Below are 27,794 nucleotides of genomic sequence, written 5' to 3' on the forward strand. Positions count from 1 at the left end.
TCATTATTTTATACTAAATCTTTGTGAAACAAAGATGGAAACTCACCCATCTGCAATTATAGCAGTGAGGAGAACGGAGATGACCTCCCCTAACTTTCTGGCTTCCTATTCACTTCATTCTTTAGTGACAGTCTACTACTACTAACGAGAAGGATTTTGCTAATGTTACAGGGAGGGACCATCCTACACTGAAGAGTGACACCTGAAAAGAAATAATACTGAACCTCTTGGAAAGCAGAGCTCTGCTCTAGCCAGTTTAAAGACCACCCAAAGTGAAGATCTGTTCTAACAAGTTTAGGTAAGTTTTTTGGTTTAAGAAGGTATGGAAGAAAGAACAGTAACTGTGTATTGAAATTCAAGATGAATTTGTGTGCGGCAAAACTGGAAAGTGCTAGCAAAGTTCCCTGAAAAGATTTTCTTTGAGTATTATTATTGTGAGTTTCCATCTGATTGTCAGACATTATTTCATCAGATGCTTTATAGAAAATTAAGCCATGAAATCTGGGGAGCCTGAAGAACAAAATTCCCCAAACTATTCTAATTATTTTCCTATAAATGTGAAAAGAGTCAGGTATGTTTTAAACTACGACAAAAAAAAAAGTAATGAAGTTATGATCTGTGTAAAAAGCCAAAGACCACTACAGGGAAGGGAAGAAAGGTACTAATAGATTTAGTGACTACCCAGAGTAAACAGACTGATCCCCTCATTTTTTTATGTCAACAGATAAACTGCTTTAAGCTGGAGGACACATATGAAAACTTCCATAAAAATTATCTCCAAGACTGTGCCTGTTCTTTATATTAATGCCTCATCATTTCAGTGCCTGCAAGTAAATACCTATGTTCATAATCCATCTGATAAGTAAGTTAAGTATAATAACACAGAATATGAATCACATCAGAAACCTCTGAATAGCTTGGAAAACATGATTATACTAACATATTAAAATTTGAAGAGAAAAACCCAGAAGGCTTTCAAGCAACTATTATTCATATTATTGTTCTAAAGTGAGACAAGAGAATAGATTTATGTACAAAGCACATAAAGAAGTACACCCAGGGCTGCGGTGCCCTCACTGTGAGGTAGATTTTCCGTTTCACTAAAATCAGTTCTACAGGCACATACAGTCACACTTTGGACTTAATGTGCAGTATTTTGTTAAAAGAACTCCAAATAAATGCTTATAATCCCTTTCACTAACTTCAGTAGAATTCAGACAGGGCTCCATATTCACACCAAACACTGATTTCTCTAGCAAGTTAAACAGCTAAGAAAACTAAATATTTTTTTTTAAAGACAGGCTTTGAAATGCATCTTGGCGCCAGAGGATTTTCAAACTTACTACTGTTTGTCCTAATTCTCTTCAGTTTAGGGGAAAAGTTACACCCTGGGGGAATACCACCACCCACCCACATCATATTTATTGCATATAGTAATATAAATACACGTGGCTGTAGGTAGTATGTGCAGACTTGGGATTTCCAACCATGCCACCAGTGGCTGACTGGGACTGGCTGCTATATGTACACTGCTCTCACAGATGCTTCACTGATCTCTTCTAAACTGCCCAACGATACCAATAGCTGTGTAAAGGGCTGCCATTTTCTCTTAAACAGTTATTAAGACTATTATTATTATGGGACCAGTAAACCCAGATAGAAAGAATCCTTGATCTAGGCCGCAAGGTTGAAGACATTTCTCAACCAGTTCGATAGCATCAAATCTCTAAACCAATCATTTCTCTAGAAAACCAACATTTTCCTTGTTATTTTTTTGTTTGCACTTCTTCTATTTAGTGCTAGCTTTATCCATTGCTAGCCTGCAAATCCACAAAATTTAAAAGATAGTACCGGATAAGCTTCTCCAGTCCATCTCCTGGACACCAAAAAGAAACATGTATGTGCATTACAATATCTATAGCAATTTTAGAAGTCCAGGTTTCCTTACTGCAAATGCCTTTCAGGTGATAGTAACTGTGAAACAAGAAAAGGTTTTGCTTGCTTGTAAAGCCCCATGAATTACTAAGTCTTCAGCAGAGAAGTATTGGTTTTAAATCAATACAGATGTGAAAGAAATTAGAAAGTGGTGGTTGCTTTTCTGAGGAATAGGAAGAAAAAGGGGAAAGGATATAGAAATCACAGTTTCCAAGATAATTCCCCAGTAGAAATAAAGATCGTGCCTCATCTTTCTACATAAGAAACCACCGTGGTCCTTCTGAAGTCAGTCACACTATTTTCACTAACTTCTCAAAATACATCACTAGTCCAGCACAGGATGTAGGGCATACTTATAAACTACAGTACTGGAAATACAATATACTTCAGAATGGAGGAAACATAACCGCCACATGATTGAAAACACCACCAGAATTTATATTCTTCTTCTTACTCAAAGTGGGCAAAAGACAACTAAACAACAGTTACTAAACAACTGAGAGAGAGAGAGATAGACACACAAACTTTTCCCTTGGGAAAATTGTTAGCTTACTAAATATATTAAGAATTCTCGGTTACTAATTATATCAAGATTTTTTTTTCCTTTGCAAAAGCCAGTCTCTGAGACATCAAATCAAAAGATTAGGAAACCAAGTTATCTATTGACTTTTCTCTAAAGTGACTTTGCCAGCAAACCTTCAGCAATTGTAAGGAGAGATTTTATAGAGATCAAAGGGATCAAGACTGGAGAAAAGGCTCATTATAAATTTATTGTTTGCTAACTAGTGGATGTTTGCACATGATCCATCTCACTCTTTGTCTCACTGGTTTGCTCTCATTCAAGAGGCGAAATTATGTTTTAAAACAGTCATAGAAACAAGATTAACAGGAATAAATCTTCCGTAGCCCTAGTGATCAATTTCAGTTCTAACAGAATGCAGCCAACTTATTCCAGGGACGGAGCTGGAAACAAACAGCAGCTCTTCAAGGACAGAACATCTAATTAGCAGATATTAAGAAAGCATCACTGATACTCTTCAGCTGACTAAATAAACTACTAATGGGGAAAGGGCTACATTAATTATTTATAAATAAATATCAGGATTTTTTGTCAGTGTATCACGCTATAAACACTAGACATCTCTAGAAATCTGTATATTCTTCTAGGTCTCAAACCTACTTCAATAAAAGGATGCTTAATGTTTTTCCTCCTCCATTCACTGCACTAGGCTTTGGACCATGAAATAAAGTGACCTAGAAATAAATTACGAACATCTGAGCACTCAAAGGGCTGATGAACATCTGTACTACAAATCCTTACACAAACCTGCATACTTTTTGGACTCTGCTCATATAGCTTCAGACTGAAGTGTGCTACAAGAGCCTGACAGTGAAGTCAGTATCAGCCAGTCTGCCCTTCATCAAGTTCAAACCAGTATAGTAAGAATTTTAAATACTATAAGCATCAAACTCCTGAAACTAAAAGTGTTCCACTAACCAAAGAAACATAATTATGCTGTATTGGATCAAATGAAATAATCTTCTGTTACTACTCAAGAGGCCACAATATGCAGCCTAAAGTTATGAGAGAGCAATAGCTACTCTGACTGGAAAGGCAAGTAGGGATGGGCTCTCAAATACCAGTCAAAACATTCGAATTATCAGATGTCTTCTGTTAATGGCCTAGTAAAATAAAAGATAAAGCAATCTCAGTCCACAGACCTATTAGGCCGAACTACCAGACACGTTTAGTATACAAGAAGGCCTGGGTAGCGAGGTTGAGGTCTTTGCCTGAACACTAGACATGTCTAATTAAAGCATCTTTTGCCAGTAGCTGCCTGCAAAACTAGAGACATGGGCAAGATATCAATACCTCAAGATGTACTTCCATAAGTATCACTGGAGTGATTCCCGGTTCACATGCTAAAAGTAAGAGCAGAGTAAGGCTTGATGTTTATGCCCCACTGTACATACAGCAAGATGAAGCAAGATGACCATTTTCACTGAGGAACAGTTCTAGCTGCTCATCAATCTGCCCTGACTTATTATCATACGTATAGCTTGGCTAAAATCCCAAGGTACATACACACCATGAACACTAAATTTTGGGGTGGTTTTTCTGTTTTTTGTTTTAAAAACAAATCTTCCTCAGCACTAAGCTGCTGCTTTAGCCAAGATTCAAGCATTCCTACCACTGTAACCTGAAAACATGATTCCAGTAACACATCAGGCATTCAGAAGCCATACTCAGATTGGCAGGGGGAGGGAACTGATGACTCAGCTCATTCTTGCTGCAATGAAACAAAATTAGCCTAGACATACGTTTGGACGCAAACACTTTGTCTGCTCCAGCCATGGGCAAAGTTCTTGCCTTTAGTACGTTAGCTCTCCCAAGCTAAGCAGTGATGGATCTAGGCATATACTGATAAAAAATTCCCAGCACACAACCAGAGAGTGTTACAAGAAGTGCTGTTAGTAATAAGCATCCCTCTTTTCTTTGAACCGATACTGGTATAATGCTCCAGTGGTACTCACGGCAGTGCTTTTCCCCCTAGGATGGAAAACTCCAGTCTTGACTTCTTGTTCCCATTTAGACTCCTATGGGACTTTTTAAGAAACCTAGTGGATCCTGGCCTTTGAGTCATAGCTAAATTTCAAGTGAAGCACGTGGTTTTGTCTCCCTCAGTCCTTCCTCTAATTTTACTTGGATAAAGTATTCTTCACGTCCTGTCTTAAGATGCAGAACAGTACTGCTAAGTACGCATTCCTAAATCTCTACTGCAATTCAATAACTAAATTATTCACAGAACATATTGTATATTCTGTGGTATCCCATATAACAACTAGATATTAACAGCTAAGTATATCATAAAATAGTATATAATAAAATATGTTTTTCCAGAAGGGAAAAGAAACAGCTTTGTGCTCATAAAACAGATTGGTCTGATCCTCAGCTCTGAGAAGCCTACCTCCCGCACTGCTCTGGCAATAATTACAACTACCATGCCAGCTGTCCCCAAGACAATTACTCTCAGGCCTAGAAAGCACTGACAGACAAGCCCAAAGCAAGAAATAACGATAAATATGCTCCTGTAAAAGCATTTTTTCCAGTACCTGATTCTCTATGGCCTTTCTGTTTTTTGGATCACTAACAATTGAGAGCTGCAACTCTGCCATCTTTTTCATCTTGCCATCCATGTCAATCTTCTGGAAGAGACTCTTGGTTTGATTTTTCAGCAGTCTAATGGTGTCCTCTTTCCCAAGCTTCTTCGCAAAGAGGGAAGCACAGGCTGAATGTATGGCAGTAACCCAGTTTTCCAGATCCGTCTGGCTTGTCGCCTGTGAAACAAATCAACAGCACAACACTGTGAGCAGACAAGAGGGAAAAAAAAAGAAAAAAAATCAGCAGCTCTAGCACATGAAGCACTTGATGGGTTCACTGTGATCTTAGGCACTTTATCTTAAAAGGAGTGAAATAAGCTTTTATCTTTAAAACTATGCAAATAAAGGAAGTGTGAGCTTTTCCTGCACTCCATCATGACTTGTCTCCAAACTTCATCTTCTGAGAGTTCCAAGAGTGCAATAGAGTCCTACAAGCTCTGGAAAGGATGTGACTTGCGTCCTTTGTCCCTCCAATTAATTAAGGTAAAAAACCCACCAGGTTTAAAAGATAAACCTCCTCTTCTGAGCTAACACATAAACAGAGAAGATTTTACATGTAAGGCCTGAGGAGAGGTGTTTGCCAAGTTAATGGAGAGAGGACAGCAAAGTAAAGAGAATACATCTGTACAAAGCGTCTCTGGAGACATTTACATGTGTGCCTATGAATCAACATGTTTCTATGCAGGCAGTTCCACATAATACTGTTCTTTATTAACATTTCCAGTGGTGCAGTTAAGCAACCAAGATCTTTAGATTATTTTTAGCCTTCTTTTTTGAACATCTTGCTCAAACAAACTCTTTCTGAGGACAGCAGATTCAGGGTTGAGCACACCATTCTGTAAGGGTGTAATGCTAACAGATGTGAAAAAAATAAAGCTGCTTTTTTAGAAGCTTGTAACAACCAGGTACCAAGAATGTCTTGCAGATTTGTGATCTTTGTTCTTTTTATTTCCGAACCATAACTGACTGAGCCAACTGGTGTAATATCATATACCTGAAGTCATATCATACACTTAAATCAATATTATAACAGTATAATGAAATAGTGTAATTATGTTATTACTTTTAAGTCAAAGGCACAAGCATGATGTGTGTGTGTGCATGCATATATACAATCATATACACGCATGTGCATACTCACAAACACATGCTAAAATGGGAACAACCACAAAGTTCTATATGTATACTGTTACCTGAAATAGGTAGACATCTCCAAAAGAATTGCTGAGACAGAACACATTTTCCTTCTTGGGATGTTCTGGAACAGACTGAACTATACTGTCTTCTGCAAACAGGGCATATCGAGGCAAACTGCTCTGCTCCATTGAGTTCCTTCCATAGGTCTCATAAAACAGCAGAGTGCAACCTTTGCAGTTCGGAGACAAAAAAAACATAAGGAAAAAATAAGTTCCAGATCTCCCATTTCAGTTCACTTAATGCTTTTGTGAATTAAGACACCCTTCAGTGATGAGGAACATCAGTTCTGCTCCTTTTTTGAAACAGAGAAAAATGGAAGATCTTCTAAACTGGAAAACAGGGGAAGTTAACAATAAATTTGCCAAAGAAAAGTTGGAACAAATATCTACTAGGCACACAGCAAACATCCACGGACTTAGAAAATAAACCAGGACGCTTCAGTATGGAGGTGTTTAAGGTCAGATTGGATGGGGTTTGACTAACCTGACCTAGTGAAAGATGTCCCTTGTCCATGGCAGCAGGGATGGACTACATATCTTTAAGGGTCCCTTCCAACCTAAACCATTCTTTGATTCTATCAAATCAGCCCATTAAAATGTTAAAACACATAGAAAATATTAATTCCTGCTTAGTTAAATCGGCCTTTGTGTTTCTTTATTAAATTGAACCAACTCTCTCATAACAGCCACCTAAGAAATCTTCATATTTGTTGAAAAGATTTGCAGAAACTTTTGTCTTCAAACAACACAGTGATTAAATTTTGCAAATTTAAACCAGATTTCATTGAATCTACCTGCAAACTGGAGACTAAGACAATTCTGAATAATTTAAAACAGTTAAAGGGGCTGAGTTTGAGCATGTTTAGTCCCATAGATAGCGTAACATCTAAGGTACAGAATTTGCATCCAGAGAACAAACGTCATCCTTGACGATGACAGTCCTGAGTGTAAAAAGAGGAATTACTGCTGGAGGACAGCAGAGGAGACTTGATTCCAGTCCCCAGCAGTATGACTACACTGCCATATCGCCTTTGGCAGTGAAGCTGGCTCAGGAGGGCCTGTCCCCTCCATCCCTGCCAGCCTTTCATTCCTGACCCGTGTTACAATCCACCGTCTACTGAGATGCACCAGTTTCCTTGTTCAAGGGATCACAGACTGAACTGCATTACTAAAATAATCTAGAGAAAATAAGTAAATAAACCTTGCTTTCACCACTGGGAAACGGCAGTTTAATTTTTTTATTATTATTATTTTGGAAGATAAATACTGTGCTATGACCGAATGTTTAACCTGGAAGAACTAAGACTAGATATTTATAAATACATTTTGAAAACTGAGGGTAACCTAAGCAGTTAGAAAAATTTGAGGCTGATGGTGGATTCTCCAGCAAGGCAAGCCTTCTCCAAAAGATATGTTCAAATTCATTCAGGAATTAATTTAGAGAAGACCTATGGCTGCATTACACAGCACATCAGACTAAATGACCACAGTGGTCCCTTAGGGCCTAGTAATCCATGAATATATTACAGCTGTAAGCCCTATACATATTCAGTAGGACCTGAAATTCAACCTATACAAGGATTAAGTTTTTTAGGGCTACAGCAGTGGCATCCCTCTAGCCTGCTTTTTGTTATGGTTTTTCCTTCAAATCAGAGAGTCACCACAACACAGGGCAGCACCAAAACTGAGATTTTGGGTTGACTTCTTGATTTCAGGCTGTTGGTGTTTTTCTGTGTGACACACTGTGTGCACGTATGCACATGCAGATACGCCTAGGAAGTGCGTATCACGGGGACATAGCAAAACCTGCAAAACAGAAATGTTCCCTCTGTGGATGCTTTTAAAATACTTAAGTAAAAACAGAATTCAACCTTTACTTTATTAATTCTCCAATATTTACACTTAACACTGTATTAAAAATCCCAGACACATCATCCAAAGTTATGTACATTCAAGAGGAGCTTCCTCAAAGGTCAAATCTGAAATCAGAACCAAAATCAGGATTTTTGGATTCTTCTGTCTGATAAAAGGGAAAGCTGGGCCTACTAGAGTTAATGGGACAGATTCGCTGTGAAAAGTTATGAGGTGGAATACACTGGTCCAAATCTACAGCATATGAAAAGTGAGAACCATCAGAGCGATTTCATCACATTCTCCAGTGCCAAAGAATGTACAACAGCTACAAAAAAAGGGAAATACATATCAGAGGTTACTGACCAAATTATTTCACAACTGAAAAGTTGTCAGTGGAAGGAATCCAATAAATAGAAATGCCTCTATACTACTTAAGCGCACCTTTGCCTATTACTGTCCAGAGTGTCTGGAAGACTATTTAGGGCAAGAGCAAATCCTATAGAGTTGGTCCTACCCTTTCCTCTGATCTTCTTTATGACACAGAAACACTTGGAGATCTCTGCAGTTGGAAAAGAAGGATATAGTTTGTCACACTCTCCATATCAGGCATGGCACTTCTGCCATCATTTCAACATAACAGGGCAAACTAAAACAATAAAACCAAGTCCCTTCTTGTATTCAGCATCAACAGCAGAACTCTACAACCACTTCTACTTCTGTATTTTAGGAGAATGCAAATTATGTTCTATTTTCAACTCCTGTATTTCCCCTATGTGTTATCAAAAAGGTAACTAAAGATACATCATTTTTTTTTATTCTGACAGTTATTATGTATGTACATAAATAAAAGCTTCTGAAGGGCACACATACGTGTTCAGGTATATGGCACCCTATGTATATCTTCATTCGGGACAAGCCAAGTGATCCCTGGAAGCAGCTAGTTTCATCAACTCTGAAAGACCCACTGGGACTGATTACTGTCCGAGTATTTTAATCAAAACTTGAACTGAAGAGGGAGGGCAGTGAAAAAGTAATTTACCTCATTAAAATAAACTAATTAGATGGGACAGATGGAAAAGAGAGTTCCTCTTGTTAAATGGTTACTATTCAAGCTCAGGTCTTGGTGGCTCTGAAAGCAGAGCAGAGGCCTCAGGACATGTATACTTTGAAGTCTGGCAGGTAACCAGATGGTTATAAGCCTTCTGCATATTTATAATTAAACACATCTCAACAGAGTGCAAAGAAACATGCTGTTCTCCATTTGCATATGTGGCTATTTTAAGTCATACTTTAAAATAACTTGGCTATTTAAACTTCAAGAACAAATTAAATACAGATTTATTCAAAACCCTGTATAAGGAGAACCAAAGCAAGCACCTTGATCTTGATATGGCATATTATGAAAACAGAACTACGCCTTGATATCCAGACAGGCAAGTTTATTCTGGCAGCAGAAGTCTCCACAGACAATAAAGGTAGGAGATCAAGGAAATGAGGAATGCATATTTAAAACAGTTAACAAAGCGGAAGAGATTCGGCCCCACAATTGCAGACATATCACCCACCCAAAGTAAAAAGCATTGTATCTAATACTTCTTATAATGTTAGAAATTAATAAAATTTTTTTACAAATAATTTTATTATTCATTTTTTATAGCTGAGGAAATTCAGGTAGCAGGAAGGGATGGGACTTATTCAAGGTCACCAATAAGTCAATTTTACAGCAAAGAACTGAACACGAAGCACCTAAATTCCTTCCTAGAGCTTCATTATCGCAGAAATGCATTAATTACTAGTATATAATGTACTTTAGTTGGGAGTTTTGATAGGATTGTTTAGAAACTGTTTGAATTTTAGAAGAGGCAGATCAGACTCATATGTATACTTCATAATGCAAACACAAACAATAAGGGTGGAATTCAGATACTGTTTTTCCCTTTGTATATGCTTCTTGTAACCATGAATCATGCTATCCAGTGATCGGGATAAGTGATTCAAACTGTTAATACTGCCTACATTTTGATCCCTTGATAACAGGTCTCTGAATTATTAGGCAGAATTGCTACTTTCTTGTGAGTTTAATTCTTTTAAATCAGCACTATCAAGGACAACATTCCCAGCACTTGCTGTTTGCTGTTCATTTTTCTGCAGGTCTACACCCATGCAGAATTTTGAAAAGGATAACCTGTGGGAAAGTTGTTATTTTCTCTCCTCCAGTCCCAGATAGGCTAGGAAATTATTAAGTTTGATCATTTCCTTACTCATTAACTTAGCATTATATTTACTGAAAGGCAAATCCTTTGGATGCAGTTCAAAAAAAAAAAAAAGCCTATGAACTCACCCATTAAATTCCTCTTCCTCCCCACAATAGATGTTATTTTCCTTCTCGTACTCCCTGACACCCATACACTTCTTGTGGCACACCTACCTGCTCGATTACTCTGAGCCATCAACATGCGCTGTGAAAGCAGCACTGAGCACAGCAATCACATCGCAGCCCACCAGCAGCAGTCCCTTTAAAGGGGATTGCCTTCCCACAGGCCTGTTTCACAGCAGGAGCAGTCAGGGGAGATGGGAAGGTGGGCATGCTGAAAGCCAGAAGGCATTGGTATTGTGGGGAGTGGGTAAAGTGAAAGGGAAAGGAGGGACACTGGTGAGCCCTGGGAGTGGTCTGTGGCAGCTAAGCTTCCCCTGATGCTGGTTCAGCCTCCTCTGCCCTGAATTGCACTTTTCTGTGTAAACACTCTAGCACGGGGAGTTCACCTCTTTGTTATGTTGCCACCTGAAGCGCTGGAAACAAACTGAACGTTTTAACACCAATTTACCCCAGCTAAGTAAACCTCATGGCAGAGCCCAAGGAACAGGGAACTGGGCACCAGGGACTTCTCCTGATCCTTAAATTCTGAATCCTCCCAAGACAGAAGTGTAACTTCTGTATTCTTCTCAGTTTTGGTTCAATTTGGTCTTTGATCTCCAAACATCCAAAAGTATCTTATAAACCCCAAGTCTTGTATGAGTACAGAAACTGAGAAGTCAGACAAAACAATTCCCACTGTGATATGAGACACGCGGCTGCACGTGCAATACCAAAGACATGAGCACCACCCCAATTCAGTGGGCTGCTTAGGCACATGCTCTACTTCAAGCATGGAGATAGACTGTGTAAAGTTAGGCATGAAGTTCTGATCCCCCTAAACCTGCTAAGAGAAACTGCCATGAATGAAAAGTTGCTGAGACACAATGAAAACAACTGCTGCTGCTTGCCAAGCCAAAGGAGTAATGCAGTGATTTACCTTTGAGTGTGACCCAGTACTGCTTCCACTTCCGCCGCGTTACCAGCTCCAGCTTCTTCTCCTTCTGCAGGGTCACCAGGGGTTTGAAGAACAGCCACCCTGCTTTGCGCACCACTCCTTGCTCCTTCTCATACAACAAATCCAGCTGCTCCAAGGAGCTGAGGGACTCACCACTGGAGTCCTCTGTTTCCGATGAGGTCTCGGTGTTCTCCAGGTTCGTCCTGCTCATCTCCAGCTCCCGCATAAAGTTTTCATAAATGTTCTGCCTCAGGGCATCACTGCTGACTGCGTTAGTGGACTCACTTCTCTGGGACAGGACGTGGCTGGAGCCGGGTGACCACAGCAAAGCAGAGAGCTGCGATGGTGCCAGCGTGTCCGTGGTGAAGTTGTCCATTCTGCTGTCAAAGTATTCACTCCCATCTCTACATTTTGGCTCCTGTGCAAAAAAGGAATATGTCAGCGATCAGCCACAGGAGCTAGGATGAAGAGGCACACCTCATTTGACATTTAAATTTGTTTTATGCTTAGCCACAGCCAGTTCCTTCATCAAGGGCCACCTCTTTCCACCATAAGCTTTGCCTTGGCAGTCACTGACATCGTCAGTGCCACCACTCATGGTTTTCTCAGCAGAACCCCATTAAACCCTAACCATTAAGTCTGTGAGTTTTTGTAACTCAGACACTTGCAAGTAATCTCCAAATTCACTAGTAACTACTGGAGCTTCTACTGGCTGAAAACTAAGTGACTCTAGGAGACAACCACATCCTTCGGCTGAAATCCAGGCACCACTGCTTACACATCTGTATGAGTACAAGCAGAAAGAGCATCACAAGTTTCTTTATTATTACAGGGTTTTCACTACTTTGGTGACACCCCATTGTAAGCTACATATAGCTTCAGCACAGCTAGGCTGATTTTACCTTCACTTTCTATTTGTCATATAAACTGGGCTTAACCAACACAAAAAAAAAAAAAAAAAAAAAAAGTTGAGATATTTTAAGCTTGTTAGTATTGACCAATTGACAAAAACCTAATCTAACAGAAGATGCAATTTTTTAAAAAAAAAGTCACGCTTGCTGACTTGCATGACTCAAGATAGAGACTCCTCATGCTAACTTCACTGTTGAGAACGACACCATCCATCTTAAGAAACCATTTTTTGTCTTCCCAACTCAAGTGTTGCTGATACTATTTGAAAGCAGCCAAGGTTTAAGAACATACAACATAAAAAACCTGCTGCCTTTTTCAGTGTGTGAAGGAAGAGAAAAGATGGCTATAAACAATTCAAGAAGTAAAGCTATTACCCTCAGTAATAATAAAGCTATTATACTTTCAAGTTTAGACTGCCTCTCTAAAAGCATTTATTTGCTCCCAGAATTCTGTACACGAATAAAGTAAATAAACCTTGGTCTCCTGTGAGCTGCTCTCACCAGCAGCTTTGAAAGCAACTACTTTTTTGTTCCTTTGCTTCCTACTTGATGCTCTTCAAAACTGCATCAGAAAAGCTGTGCTGTGTTTTGATAGCATCAGGACCTGCAGTGTGCAGCCAAGAGCAACAGTGGGATTGTACACCCTCCCAAGCGTCGCTAGACAAGCCACTTCTCAAGCAGCAGGACACTGCTGGTCATGGCCTCACAAAACCAACTTGAACTAAACCCATGTTCCCTTATAGTACATTGAAGTTCAAGCCTGGCTTTTCAGATCACTGTCTGGTGACAAGGATCCAATTCTCTTGGTAATGGAGCACCTTCCTCAAATCTTATTGCAGAGTGTTAATCAGCAGTCTCCAAGAGTAACTCCCTCAGCACCAACAGTTCTGCTTTTAATACAGTAAAGGGAGGGAAATCAGGGGGGGAGGTGGGGGGTGGTGGTGGTGTAATAATCACGCTTGTAATGTGTTTATGCCCACAAAGCAACCATACAACATGACCGTACAACTGTGCTGGCCATCTGCAGTTCAGTGGGATACTGGAAGCTTTCTCTACCTTCTTTTTAATTACTGTCTCTGTACATGTGTGCCAAAATCCTGTATTTTAATTGTTTGACTGTTCTCCAGCAACTGCCACAGTCCTCCAGAAAACATTAACATACAGTTTATTAAGAATATGTATTTTAGTCCCAAAGCACTAGTAAGGAAAACAACATGATATGCATACATAAGTAGGTGTCTACTGTGAAGGGCCACTACTGGAACAACAAGCATTAATGAAGAGGGTAGGTTACAACCTGTCCATAAACAGACACTAACCACATCCTATGTTTTCTCCATGCACACAGAAAGAGTAGAAATGAGGAAGTACCAGAGCAGAGCAAATGGACACAGGATCCAAAATTACTATATACACTTCACCATGACATCACTTGTATTTTATGTTTTTTAAAGAACAGAACTGGAAGAGTCACACAGTCTCCGGTGGTCCTCAGGGAGGCTGTCATTGTAGCAGGATCTGGTCACTGCTGAAAAGGCCTGACCCAAATCCCTGCTGGTGGTGGCTTTCCTGCCAGCCAACTTTCTGCTCATTTTCTCTCTGTTGCATCTAGCAGTGATAGAAAACTACCACTGCTTCTACTCAGCTGCATTTGAGCAGATGTCTCAATGTCTGAGATATACCCTAGAATAGTTATAGATAATGCAAAAAGATAAAGCGGCTAACTAAGATACCAATTAGACAAAATGACGTATGTAATAATTAGCTGTAAAGAACAGTGCAGGAAACAACTCAGCCTGCTAAATTCATTAAGACCCAAGCTGAAAGCAGAATCTAATACCAGTTTTTAAGTCAAATAAAGAGGTTGTCTCAATGTACCTTTTTATAAGACACTTCAGGTCTGTGGCTTATAAAGTCAGGTAATTTCAGCAATTATTCCCATTGAATAATCTGTCTGCAGCAGCTGTTTCTGGTGGATGGATATGCATTTTACATAGCATTTGCTCATTTTCTCCATGTTATATATACACTTGCACACTGAGTTTGCACCACCACCTTTAGGAGTGGTTGACTGTGCAACAAGTCCGCCTAAATTCTTTCCACAGGTTTCACATGCATCACATATGGCTTGCTGTTCATACGTAGTGTATTGTGATAAAGCATCTCCTCAATGCTGTTTCAGCAAGGATTAAACTAAATTAGGACATGCCATGCAATAGAATAGCAGTGATGCATTGAGGGAATTCATTAGGACGCTCTTGTGCAACGAAAGCTGGGTCATGGCACAGAATGACTGCAAGTCTTGACATGAGAACATTATTAGAAAGGCAAACTCAATTCCAGGATATATCAGATCAAGTATCAGATCAAGTCTGACATAAGGAAACATCCAAGTCACTATTCAGGGCACAGTCGAGGGCTCCTCTGGAATATCCCATATCCAAATCTGTTTATGGATGATTTAAAACAGGTGCAGAGGAAGGGTGCCAGAATGAAAAGGAAACAGACTTCCTATCTTAAAACAGGAGACCAAAAAGTCTGCAGAGCCCGAAAAATGCAGACTGAGAAAAGATACCATTTCTCCCTTTAAATAAATCATAACAGATTAAGTAATAGGGAAGGATAACTAATGTAGCAGACAATACTGGCATCAGAACAAACTGGCTGGGACTACATTTACTCTGCAAATTAGCAAGCATCAGAGTAAGAGCGTTTGGAAACAGCCTTCAAGATGGGGAAAAGCCCACCTGATTTTAAGCTGCAATTTGTTCACAAAGGGGATTAAACTCCACTGCCTTTTTAGTGGCAAGGGACTAGCCTCAATATCCCAAGACTGTTCCTCCTGGTCCTGCACCCCTGTGAAGCAGGAGGCTTCACTGACTTGTTTCCACTGGGGCAGCTGGAGAGATCTATCCACCCAACCAGCACTGCCGCTTAGGTCTGCTTATTGGGAAATATCCCAGATTTCACCTACGTTCAGCCCAAGTGACTCACAATCAGTTATTAGTAATGTACTGAGGCAGGGACACGTTGTTCAGAGCAAAGCACAGTGGCTACAACTGCCATGATGAACAGTCCTACGAACAGGGACTAAGTGTCTGACAGATCATAACCGTGCACGGTACTTCTGCATGTTAAGCCAAAGGACCTGGTGAGAGCCTAATCATTACCAAACTACAACACAGCAACCCCTAGAAGAAAGGACAAGTTACTCAAAGTGTGCAAGGTGGAAAGGAGCTGACCAAGCCTCGTGAGGAAGGCAGAGTCATAAAGCATTCACTACCCTTCTTATCCTTCCTGTTGCTGGATACTTGTCTGATAAAAATCAATGACTAACTATTTCCTATGCCTTTTTCTAAGAAATCACCATTTTTGGAGCTAGGGCTGATTTCCTTCTACCAGAATCAGATTCAAGCTTGATGCAATCTCGCCAGCCAAATTTCCTTGCTGTGTCTGAAGTCAGTTCACTGCGCAGTGAATTCAAAACAGCTATGAATCGTGCACCACAAATACCATTCTGAAAATGTCATAACTAAGTAATACATGGCAAAGGTCTGGGATCCAGCGATCATATATAAAGCCTGGATGTAAAATCCAGAACAGCCACGGATGTTGAAACCAGTGACGAATCCTGGCACAAGGCACTGAGGCTCTTCACTGATTCCAGTTTTTCTGCCTTCTTTTTCACAGTTGAGTAAGAAGGTGGAAAGACAGCATCTGATAAAATACACAAGCACCAACTCACAAAAGAAGTGATCCAGATAAATGGCTTCCATTTTAATTTTCCCAGTTGTGTAGCCCTTACCTAGGACTGATGTTGGCAAACCTTACGTTGACCTCATTTCTGAGTCTAAGGGTCCGTCAGAGTTTTACACTGCAGTGACAGATGCCTGTTAAGCACAATACTCATCTGAATTTCCAACACAGGCAACAGCATTTGCTCTCTACATGACACATAAAGCATGTGTTACGATCTACTGCTTAGCTGCTGCCTAAGTTGCAGAAGTAGGTGTTCACTCTCTGTTCACTTCTGAAGTGGCCAGCACCCCCATGTTGCTGAAAAGGAGCAGATCCTTCATTTAGGGAAGCACAGTGACTTTCCTGTATGAGAAACACTAGGGAAGATTAAAAACAATTAAATCAAAACCAAAACCAGCCTCTGCCCTCCATCTCAGCTTGTGAACTCATGTGCAGAAGTCCAGGCAAAATCTGGCATTTAAAGAGCCAATTCTGGGGCCTACAGCTAGAGATGAGAATTTAATTTCTGACCACAGGCATCCTAAATTCCTGTTAATGGGATTAGCCTTAAATTCTTCTACAGAAACATCCTTTCCCTTCCTCTTGCCCTCCTCCCGTCTCCTCCTTCACACCACCACCTCCTGGCAGGCCAGATGGCAACTCCAACTTTTCCATCTGGGACTAAACTGACACACAGGAAGGAGGAGGGCGCTCCATGTAACTCCTTCTGAGGAGGTGGAGGCAGAACCAGCAGCTCTGCTCAATACTCTACAGTTGCTCGCCTTGCTAGAGATGGACCGACAGTGAAACCAGAGTGGTGAAGCCAACAGTAAAAACAGGGAATACCCACAAAGATATTTATAACATCGTCCTTCTACTACTCCTTCCACATTCTTTAGATATGTAGGCTGATTCATCGCATATATATGCTATCTAGGTTATATTTTCATAACTGAAATAAAGAGAGGGCTTAAAAGCTCCAAGTCACTTTTTAAGTAATGCAATGATTTCAAACACTAATTCACTGAGAAATTAGGCTGCAGAGACTGGAGTTAGCTAAGAAGCTGGCAAAACAGGAAGTGAAATTTTGCACCCATGAAGGTGTATCTTTTTTGCTGTTGACACTTCAGACCGCTCCAGGAATGAAATACTTCTCAGTATTCCACAAAATACTAAAGGAGATCAGCAAGTAATTATCCTGTGAGAAAGACAAACATGATGCAATCATTCCATTTGTAAGAGGGATCTACAAACCATCTGTCAGACACTTAGGCTGGGATTTGTACATACCTGCAGCTTCCTCTTCTTCCTCGAGAGACTTCCCGTCCAGTCACTGATACGTCGCATTCGGTTTTTTAATGTATCCTTCTTGGATACATCCTCACTGAGGGGCTTGGACTTTCTGCATGGGAGTGTGTAAGAGGAGTAATGTGCAGGACTTCCCTGCTCTACCCTGGAGGGAACATCAATGTCTGAGGCAAATGAGACACGGTTGCTGAGGCTACCATGAGTGTCAATATATTCATCAGACAGCCTGATTCCAGGTGAAGGAGTGCTTTCCAAATTTGTATCCTTATAGAGATCGCGAAGTGAGGAAAGAGATGAACTTTGGTTGAAAGACTTCTTGTTGTCGCTTACTGGGAAACTGGCATGAATGCTTGTATCTGGAGTGCTTCTGGTTAAATATGGACCATCCAATTCATTGATATCTCCAGCATTTCCCCAGAGAGAGTCATACCATGAAGACTCAGAGCTGAGGGAGCTTCCTTTACTAGATCGAAGCCTTGAATCAGTAGGTGACAGACGATGGCTTGAAGAACAGTCTGCGCTGGAGTTCCTCCTGACATCGAGCAGGTTATTCGGCTTAGATTCCAAGGCAGGTGAATACCTCAGCAACTGGACCGGTCCACTAGACTCCTCGGTCGGTACCTTGCTGTTGCTGCTGTTGTGGAACTCAACCCTCAAGCAACCATCCAGCTTCCCCAGAGTTTTAATGAGAACTTTCGGACTCCTCCTGTCCTCTGATGGGGAGGTTGATGCAAAACTCTCATTCTTTCCATAGCAATTTAAAATGTGTCCATTGCATTCTCGCGAGGCAGCATGATTACTTCCAGCTTGAAGGCCAATATAGTGGAAACCGTTCTCGGGAAAAAACACCGTGTTATTTCCTTGACAGTAGTCCCCTGAAGCATTTGTCCTGTGTTTGGCATGGACATTGCTTTTAGAGACCTTTACCACAGTGTCACCGAGTCTAGATGAATAAGGCTGACTACTCTTGAAGTGTGAAAGGCAGCTTCTGGCAAGGGACCTCGATTTGTAGTTTGAGCTGCTACTGGTATGTCCCCATCCATGCATAGAGCAAGACTTTTCATCTTTAGCATGAATGCTGCGAATTTTCAGAGAGCAAGGCTTCTGCTTGGCACCAGCTGTAGCAGCAGCATGATTTTTTGATCCCTGAAGACTGTATTGGCTTTCTGAATTCCCCATTTTCCACTAAATTAAGAAGAGTTTCATTAGAAACAATGGCTAGAAGACAGAGCGCAAAGTAACAGACCATTTTTACCCTCTACACAGGAAAGTGTCTTTTTAAAAAATGATATGAAACAATCGTTTCAAAAAATCCATTAAATAGCCATTTACAACATTAAATTCATAGCTGAACTTATTTTAGGGGCAGGCTAGGAAAGCCTATTCTCTGCATGCCTCATTACCCCTCTGTTATAAAGCTGGAATCTAGGTCCATTGAAATCATGTCAACACCTTTCTCCACCCACACCCTTGGCAACATCCTTTTCTTATAACTTACAAAATCTCTGGCTCCCAAGAACAATGGCATAATGAAAGGGAGACAGCAAGATAATCATAACTTAGATGTAAAGCGAACTGTACTTTCAGAGAAAACTCTTCTGCCAGGAGACAAGCCCACTGCAGTTTCAGCTTGACTGTTTCTGTGCAACCAAGTGCTGCCTCAATAAACTGTTAGGCAAACTCCAACTCCGTGTTTAAATGGAGTCAATCCAGGAGAAAGGAAAAAAAACCCACACCAAAAAAACCCCAAAAAATAACTTGGTTAGCAAATACCCTCATCTTCCATTACATCACAAAACTTCATTATGTTCATTCTGCATGGCACAGTTCGATAGTTCACTTGGTAAAATGCTTTTCAGCTTTTTACTGAATTGACAGTGAATAGCACACATTGGAGCAGTCAAATTGCTCTAGTGAGATGATTGAAGATTTTGGACCTACATGAAGTGTACCCCAAAGTAAAAAGAAAAAAAAAAAGATCTGGTTCTTTTTTGTTATTTGGATTGAATATTCACTGTTTGTAATTTACAGAAACAACATCAAAGTACTTTTTCCATCAGCACCATGCTTTTTTGCACATCGGAACTCAGACTATCACTCTTAGGAGAATATGCTGCAGCCTCATTAAAATTTTGTCAAAATAAGCCTTTGTGAAAGAATAATCTTATCTTCTAGAGTTTTCACTTCCCTACTTCTAGCCCTCAGCACTTCTAGATGAAAAGCACAGTCTAAAATGAAGAGCAAACCTGTAGGATCACTCTTAAACACCAGCACGGTTAGCAGTTAGCATGCTCTGCATTGTCCTCGTGGCCAGCCACTACACTTGCCAAAACCAGGATGGAGTTGCACGCAGACTTCCTAGAAAACACCAAAAAGACAAAAAAGGGTTCTCAGTCAAATAGAACTTACTCCAGCTGTAAGCAAAATGAATACCAAAAAAACCCAGGCTGGTTACAAATGGAGAAGAGAGGCCTGGTTAAGGGGATTCCTGGACTTTAGACATATATTTTATAAACATACTTTACCAACTGGCATTGAATTAATACAATTAAGTCACTGTTTGGGTAAGTGTTTTATTTTCTAATTCTGTCCTTTTTTCCCCTCTCACTGACAAGTTAGGGAAAACTTTAAGCCCCCTCCAGTTTTCTTTTTGGAAGACCAATTACAGATAGCAGGATTATGTGATAATCTATTACAATGTGGACCAAACAGATCAGAGCAATGTCCCACAGCATCTGTTTATCCTTCCCCATGCCTGGATTCCAACTATGACCCTTGCAGCAAAAGGCCACCACAGAATTCACTCCACCAACCACCCAGCAAGCTCTCTTTAGGTTTGTGCTGGTTTTAAATTAATCTGCCAGTAAAACAAAAAAAAAGGCAGCACCAAGCATGGCACACACCCAAAGGTAACAAGACCCAAGTTCTTCATGACCATCTGAACATACTGGCTCTTTACTTGGCACACAAAGGCCACAACGCAAAACAAAAAGGACAGAAGCTGAATCTCACAGAAGACACCAGCAGTTTAGGGATTGAAACACCCAGCAGAAAAGAAGCTGTACAATATCTTAGGCTCAATTTTGGAACATACAGTTTAGCTAGAAACCATTCTTAATACACTACCCCCCAAAAAATATTATTTTCTGCATAAATTCAGTGGCTACTGTTCATATTTTTCAACTGAATAACTACCTGATTTGAACATGCGGACTTTTGCTCTTTTTTATTTGTTTTGTAGTTATTTACTGTACAAGAACCTTGAAGATATTTAAAGGAATTCACTGGTAACTTAGGCATTTTGCTAACCTTACCAAAAACAAAAGTAAAGCTTGTAAACTAGAACTAAAACCAGTCTCAACAGCAAGCCTGGAAAAAAGTCAGCAAATAAATTACTTAGAAGAGATATAACCCTTTGGATCATGCTAGAGATGCTAGAGACCTATAAAAACATATTCATGGCTGTTACCACAAAGATATCTGATAAAACAGATAAGCCACAGAAATTTCATTTTACACTCCAAAAAAACCCCACAACTCTTTGCTTATTTTCTCTAACAATTTGTAAGGTTGCTATTTACCAAACCCTTGCCTTGCAGGTTTGATTGCCTCTGCTGCTAAGTGCACCCATTTATGTAAATAGTTTTAAAAATGTCACATGCAACATGGATTGAACAAAAGACTTTTGATTCAAGGTAAACAGAAGACAACACACAAACTTCCTAAACTCTAAGCTGCTGAACAAATCACAAACCCCCAGTAAAACTGCCTGCCTTGTTCCAGGAGGTACAGACAACAAACAAGCAATGAGTTTACATTCAGAATTCTTCATCTGGGAGCAGAAAGTACATTCAACAAGGGGGCTTTGAAGGGCTTATATCTATTCATCAGGGAACACTGAACCCAATTTGTCTAAAGAAACAGGCAAAAAGACCATCTGGTCTCCATAGTGATTGTGCAATGGTTAGGTAATCCTTTTAACAGAGTGGGTAGTGAGCAAGCTGCTGTCATGAACCTCAGAAGATAGACGTTCAATTCGTCAAGGCTTGAGCTGCTCCTGCAGGGTCCATTGTACGTGTCTGATCCAATACACAGGTCACATAATGGGTGAATGAATAAATTTATCTCAGGGTACAATGTCTACAAAACAGTGTCTCAGTCTGTGCAAGAATCAGTCAGCAGTACAACACAACAGTCAATAAATCCCATAGAAATAGCCCTCGGGGAATTTTCTCAGCATCCCAGCCATCCAGAAAGCTATGGTAGGCTAAACATTCACGCGCACTGCGATAACCAATCTGGGCATCTGCAAGGCTGCACAAAGACCATCACCCTGAAAATCAGCTGCGATGCCTTTCTCTTGCCTCACACTTGTGTGGAGCGATTTTCTTTCTGCTCATTACAATGGCAGGGAGGGGGGGAACGGATCAAGTCGACTTGTGCCCAAAGGCAGCATGACGTTGGGGCGGGAGGCCAGACGTGGACAAGCTCTGGCTGTGCTCGCTCCAAACACTCACATATTTTACACTATTTCAACTGTGAAAGCATTGGAAATTACAGCACAGGGGACAGAGTTCAGTTGCCCCTATATTTCTCACAGCAACCTACCACCACAGAAGACAACGTGCTTTTCTCCTTTCCTGTACAGAGGGATGAATACTTCTTGTAAGCAAAACCAGCTTCTACGAATATTTTCTGCAATTATAATCAGTATATTTAGAAAGCAGCTCACTGCGCCTGAAGATGACTATTAAGAGTTTTATTTGCTTTCAATTATACCCACATTCCCTAAAAAAGAAGTTTTTAATCTTCACCCTGGTTCCCCTTGACACATTCAAAAAACACAGCTATGCAAACATACTAAACTGGGAACCCCACCATCCCCACCACACCCAATAATTAACGCAAATCATAACCCCAGAGCTAAAAACGTATTTCCCCACCTTGGGGCTTCTCCACATAAGGTTCCCCTAGACTTTTTTGGCTCTGAAAAACAAACACACACGAGCTCAGGAGCTGTTCTGGAGAAGCGCCTGCCACCTATATTCCCTCATTAATACCACCACAGCTAGACTGCTTTGTAAATGCTAGAGGGGAAAACACCTTTCTTAAGATTAAGGTGAGTGCTCTGCAATTGCACAGGTGCTTTCCTCCGCAGTCCTAATCTCTCAAAACAAAGGTTTACAAAGCTTGATACAAGCAAAACTGAACCATAAGAACATCCCAGTACTAGGTTTGCTTTTGAGATTCAAGGAGTTATTATATTATGAATTAGTGGGATATCTGAGTGAAAAGAGACAGGCTCCTGCGCTAGTCTCACCTGCTACAGCAGGAACACACACCAAACATGATTCTGCTACTGCCAGCCATCTGCTTCCAGTACAGTCACACCAACCAGGCTGAGACTCTCTAAAACTACAGGTCAGAAAATGGGAAGCTCCAGACCAACAAGAAGCGAGCACAGAGCCATAAGGAGACTGAATGCTCCACAACCACAGCCAGCATGGCCATGTACCAGTTAAAAAGGGCAAGAGATTGTGGTAGCATCTTCCTAGGGAGGTTCAGCAGACTTCCTTGACTGGGACTGGCAATCTTGCCACCCAGGATGTTTGTTGTAAGAGCTCAACTAATGTCAGCCCTAGCAATGTTAAGCTTTAGCCTGGATCAAGAAGTTACCCTCATCAGACATGAACACATGCATCAAAGCTGTCTCTCTGATGTATTTTGATGCCTTTATTCCTTTGGATGGCTGATGACAACGAACATTCACTGGTAGATATATAGTATATATAGTAAGTGATCTACTTTAATCCCTTCTGAAACTTCTCTGAAAAATCTACTGATGAGGTACAGGGAACTTGATTCTCACTTCACTAAACATGGCAGCCGTGCAAAAATGGCAAAAACAACAATGAAAAAATAACAATATGGATTGGTCCAGATGAGGATCCATCAAATTAGCATCACTGAGTGAGAACCATTAAGAAATGAAGAAATTCATGAGACTCTAGAGTTACCAGGAACGGTAACTATGGACAGCAGAAAAGCTTAAGTTTAAAACCTCCTGTCTTTAAGAAGAAAAAGGCTTTTAACAGAAGAGCTAGAGTAAGAGCTAGAAAATAGGTAAGAGATACAGCTAGCTGACACACCCCTAAAAATGAGAGCCTGCAGCTTTTCAGTTCTTTACAACGACACACCAGGACACAGTTTAAACTTTTTTAGAAGACCCTTCCTTGAGGAGAGGACAAAAAATTATTCAAGAAAGAAGTAAGATTATAAAGTATTTTCTTCCTACTTGTAGCTTACGCATGTGTCACAGCAATCATGTGTCACAACCTCTTAAGACTTTCTTCAACAGGAGGATTGTTACCTGCACCAGTGCAATACCTTTCAAGAGGGCACAGGACTAATTCTTGAGTCCCTGCCACCAGGCGCAGCCCCTCACAGCCATCCACATGGTTATGTCTGCCAAAGAAAGGCAGAGCTTCAACAAACTTTGTGGTGACAGAAATACTAATACAAGGGCCCTTTATATGCAAAGGGTGGATTATATCCCATCAACTACTCTCTAGTAACGAAGGAAGAGGAAAGCGCCATGTATGCTTTTTGCTGTGTTTGAAAACTATTTCCACGAGGGCAGGTAAGGACTCCCAGCTGCAGAGCGGGACTGCGAAGGCCACCTCCAGACTGTGCATAGTGGAGTGGGGAGGCACGGAGAGGAGAAAAGGCAGCACCACGGTCTTTACACAGGCAGCTGCTCTGAGTGCGTGGTTCATAAGTGCACCACAGGAGACTGTCATCAGGATTAGTGGAGCTGGGATAATGGAGAATCTGAAAGTATTTCGGAGCAATAAAAAAGGAAACAGAAAGCCCCATCATTTATATGAAGTGATCAACTTCTTTTAATGGCAGATCTAGTTAGAAATGTTGCAGGCTTCGAAGTATAGCAACTGTGCCAGTGGTTTTTTACAGCAGGAAAAGCTTTTCTTTAATTGACAGAGCAATTCCTATCTTTTCTTTCAAACTACTTTTACATTCTCTTTCACCTAATGATTAAAACACCGTACATTTTAAACAGCTTATAAAGTCTTAGAAATTGTATATAACTATCTTTCGGATACTAATGTGTTCGTAAGTTTTGCAAAGAATCAATGTGCTTTGTGAATTCTTACAGGGATACAGAATTACAGGTTAGAAGTCTTAATTAACTTTTAATCTACTTTGGGTTTTAATATGAAAGTAATACAGAATGCTAGAATGTGAACCTGCCCCCCCCTTCCTGCACTGCTGTGTATGGACAGATACATGAAATGAATGAGGGAGGCAGGTTAGCACAATGCTGTAGCTGGATTAAATGAAGAGCTTCTTACTGGAAACAATTTACTGTATTTTTTAGAACTACACTCATTGGTCACATGCTCCCACAAATCAGAAGCAGATTTCTTATTCCTGCAATCTCAATCATATTCCTATTACAAAAATATACTATAATAATTATACCATGGTATTCTTGGCAGGATACTTTACATTATATACCACTGTATTCAAAGAATGAATAACCAAAACACCACAAATATGCCTTTCTTTAAAAAAAAAATAGAACTACTTTGCCTTAAAAATCCAATTTGAAGCCAGAATTCCTCACTCACTCATTAGCCTCTTTAGAGTTATAGCCTCCTGTATTAGAAACTGTTTGGTAGTTCACAGATCAAACTAAACCCAATTGTTTTTCCCATTAAACATGAAGTAGTCATTATGACTCCAGACACTTTTCATGCTGTGAATCATATCTACATTGCATATAGACTTCTAATTTCACAGTTTAAGCAAGAAAGGTACAATTTCCTTTTCTGGTTCTTTCTCTTAAAATAACATTAATCCCAAGAGGTCTACACTGCACCACAGATCTACTGCATCCTGTACCTGGGACATGATTCCTTCTTTTGATCAACATATTCTTCTGGGTCCAAGACATTGGCAATTTAATTAAATTACACTTTATAGCTTTCAAGTTAGCGCAATATGGAAGGTACGGTCAAGCCTGAAGATCCTTATCGTATTACACCAGTGCTGATACAATCTGAATCTCTAGGGACTTATTTTTCTTTGGCAGGAAAAACAAATTTCACCATTTGTAAATCTTATTGAATTTATACACAATGGCTAAAGTGCACATCCATTTAAATAAACGCCATTAAGCTTGTTAAAAAAAAAAAACAGGAATGCCAGCTAACATCTTGGCTTAATGCAGTAGCTGCAGTAGTTAAAGAGTTGATATGTCAAAAGGGTCTATTTCCTGCCCTTGAAGGGGAAATGAACTCTGTGATCTGAAAGGTCTTTTCTTCTCCACCTACTCCGGTTGTAAGCACACTGGCAGGTCCTGATGCCGATTAATGTGGTGCTTTCAAGGGATTTCAAGGTCTGGGGCCTCAGGCAGGGCGGATGGTGCACCTGAAAGGAGCCAAGATGCTCCAAGCACGGGAGCCAGGGCTCCAGTCTCACTGCCACTCTGGGCTGTGGAGGAGCAACATTTCAGAGACTGAGCTCAGGTCTGCAGCCTTCCTGCCTGAGCTTAGACAAACTCCTGAAGAGGTATCTGCATCAGCCCTCCTTACTCATGATAACCAACAAGGAGGTGAGACTGCGGCTTTCTGGTCAAACTGGGATTCCCAAATCCCCACCAGGAACATCTGCCCTTTTCCTCTCATTTGCTTCAGTAGAAACCAGCTCATGCTATCAAATACAACCATAGTCAGCAGGCAGCTACAGGGATATTCTCTCACAAGTACCCACCCAAAACTGTAGGTGCCAAAACATCAGCTTTGGAGAGGGTAGGAGAGAGGTTATTTTTGGACTAGGACACAGTTTACAACAGTGCTCTCTGGGCGGCCCTCTAGACCCTACCAAAAGAAGTGAACGGCAGCAAGGACGAGCAATCCCAGGCAGGAACATTAACCCCCAAAGACCCTTTTTAGTGTAACACTTTCCAAGACTATTAGGCCAACAACCCTTGGCACCAGAGAAAAACTTCCAGTAGCAACTGGCAGAGACAGAGTGCTTCAGGCTGAGGGACAGGGGCTGTGATGGCTGCAGGACTCCCTGCCTGCCACCTATTACACAGTCCACTTCACAAGCAGGAGGGGAAAACCACACTGCATTTGGCATAGTCTTTTTCTATTTCTCAGTTTACACATTCATAAACACCTGAGGGTGTCAATTCCAAAGTAAATGCTTTCCCACCTTCAGCCCTGGGAGTTCCTAAAGAGGACAGAAGATCTGGGAGTTGGACACCAGAAGTAAACTTGAGACACAGTCCCTTGGAAAATTAAAAGCAGATCTTGATTTTTGCATGCCAAGGAGCCCTACGGCAGTAACACATCTTAGGGCTTCCTTTCCTTTACCCCTGTAGTACCGGCTTGCTACTCACACATTAAAAGAATAAAAAAAGTACACTGAGGATTGGGTTTCCCCACTAAAACACTTGCTTTGCAGCTTCACAGCTACAGAGTGCCCTGTTCAGAAAATCCTCTCTTCCTGTGGAAGGTGATCAGATGAAAAATATCCCCCCCCTTGCCTCCAACTAGTAATTTGCTATACATTGTATAATGCTATCAAATCATCCACCCTGAAGGGAAAGAAATACACGATTTCCAGAATGAAGTCATCAATGTACAAAATTAACTCCTGACCACATCAACAAGCATAAATGATGTAGTAAACTTTCATTGTATTGAACAAGCAACTAATCACTCTCATTTAAAAAAAAAAAAAAAAAGGCACTTCTCCATTTCTACGGTATTTCCCTCTTTTATTTTTTCTGTGCCTCAGAACAGAGCATTTTCACAATTTGTGTACAGTTATGTATTAAAAATCTATGCAGAAAGATCAAAACCTGTGCAGGACCTACCTCTGCCAGACGCAGAAGCTTCAGTTTTCCATACCATCCCAGTTCAGTAGCAGTAGTAGTGTGGACTGAAACTTTTTCCTCTAACGTTTCACAAACATGTAACTCTTGCTTGGGCACACTGTCTATTTATTGAAAGTTATTTTAAGTATTGTGAGAATAGACAGAATAATAAAAAAGAGAAGATTCAGATGGATTATTAATCATACTGCATTAAGAAAGTCATTTTAATGTTGCAGAAACTGTAGCACTCTCAAACGTACTTTCTCATACTTTGCCTTAAAAGAAAAATCCAGCCCTGCGATAGCAGAGCTGTAAAATGATCCTAGTTGTGGTTTATTTAGCAATTCAGGCAATTGAGTTTGACAGATGACCACCAAGAACAGTTTTCTGGAGGAAAACTATTCATCTTGGGCACAGCCGGCAATAGCAGAGGCAGCACGGGGGCTGCAAGTCCTGGCACTGCAGCAGCCCC

The 27,794-nt window shown here is 40.6% G+C and overlaps 1 protein-coding gene across 1 annotated transcript in view; it reads right to left on the reverse strand.

The window, feature by feature from the left end:
- The window catches only part of TIAM2 (TIAM Rac1 associated GEF 2), a 98,277-nt gene extending 70,831 nt beyond the window's left edge, over nt 1-27,446 (reverse strand). The window contains exons 1-6 of the mRNA XM_074896519.1: nt 27,323-27,446; nt 19,662-19,773; nt 17,398-18,600; nt 11,441-11,876; nt 6,291-6,463; nt 5,050-5,274 (exon numbers count right to left, since the gene is read on the reverse strand). Of these exons, the coding sequence (XP_074752620.1) occupies nt 5,050-5,274; nt 6,291-6,463; nt 11,441-11,876; nt 17,398-18,594 (2,031 nt within the window). The 5' untranslated portion in view covers nt 18,595-18,600; nt 19,662-19,773; nt 27,323-27,446. The remainder of the gene's footprint in view (nt 1-5,049; nt 5,275-6,290; nt 6,464-11,440; nt 11,877-17,397; nt 18,601-19,661; nt 19,774-27,322) is intronic.
- Nucleotides 27,447-27,794: the final 348 nt, after the last annotated feature.

The sequence above is a fragment of the Athene noctua genome, chromosome 1 (genome assembly GCF_965140245.1).
Source record: "Athene noctua chromosome 1, bAthNoc1.hap1.1, whole genome shotgun sequence".
Lineage (NCBI taxonomy): Eukaryota > Metazoa > Chordata > Aves > Strigiformes > Strigidae > Athene > Athene noctua.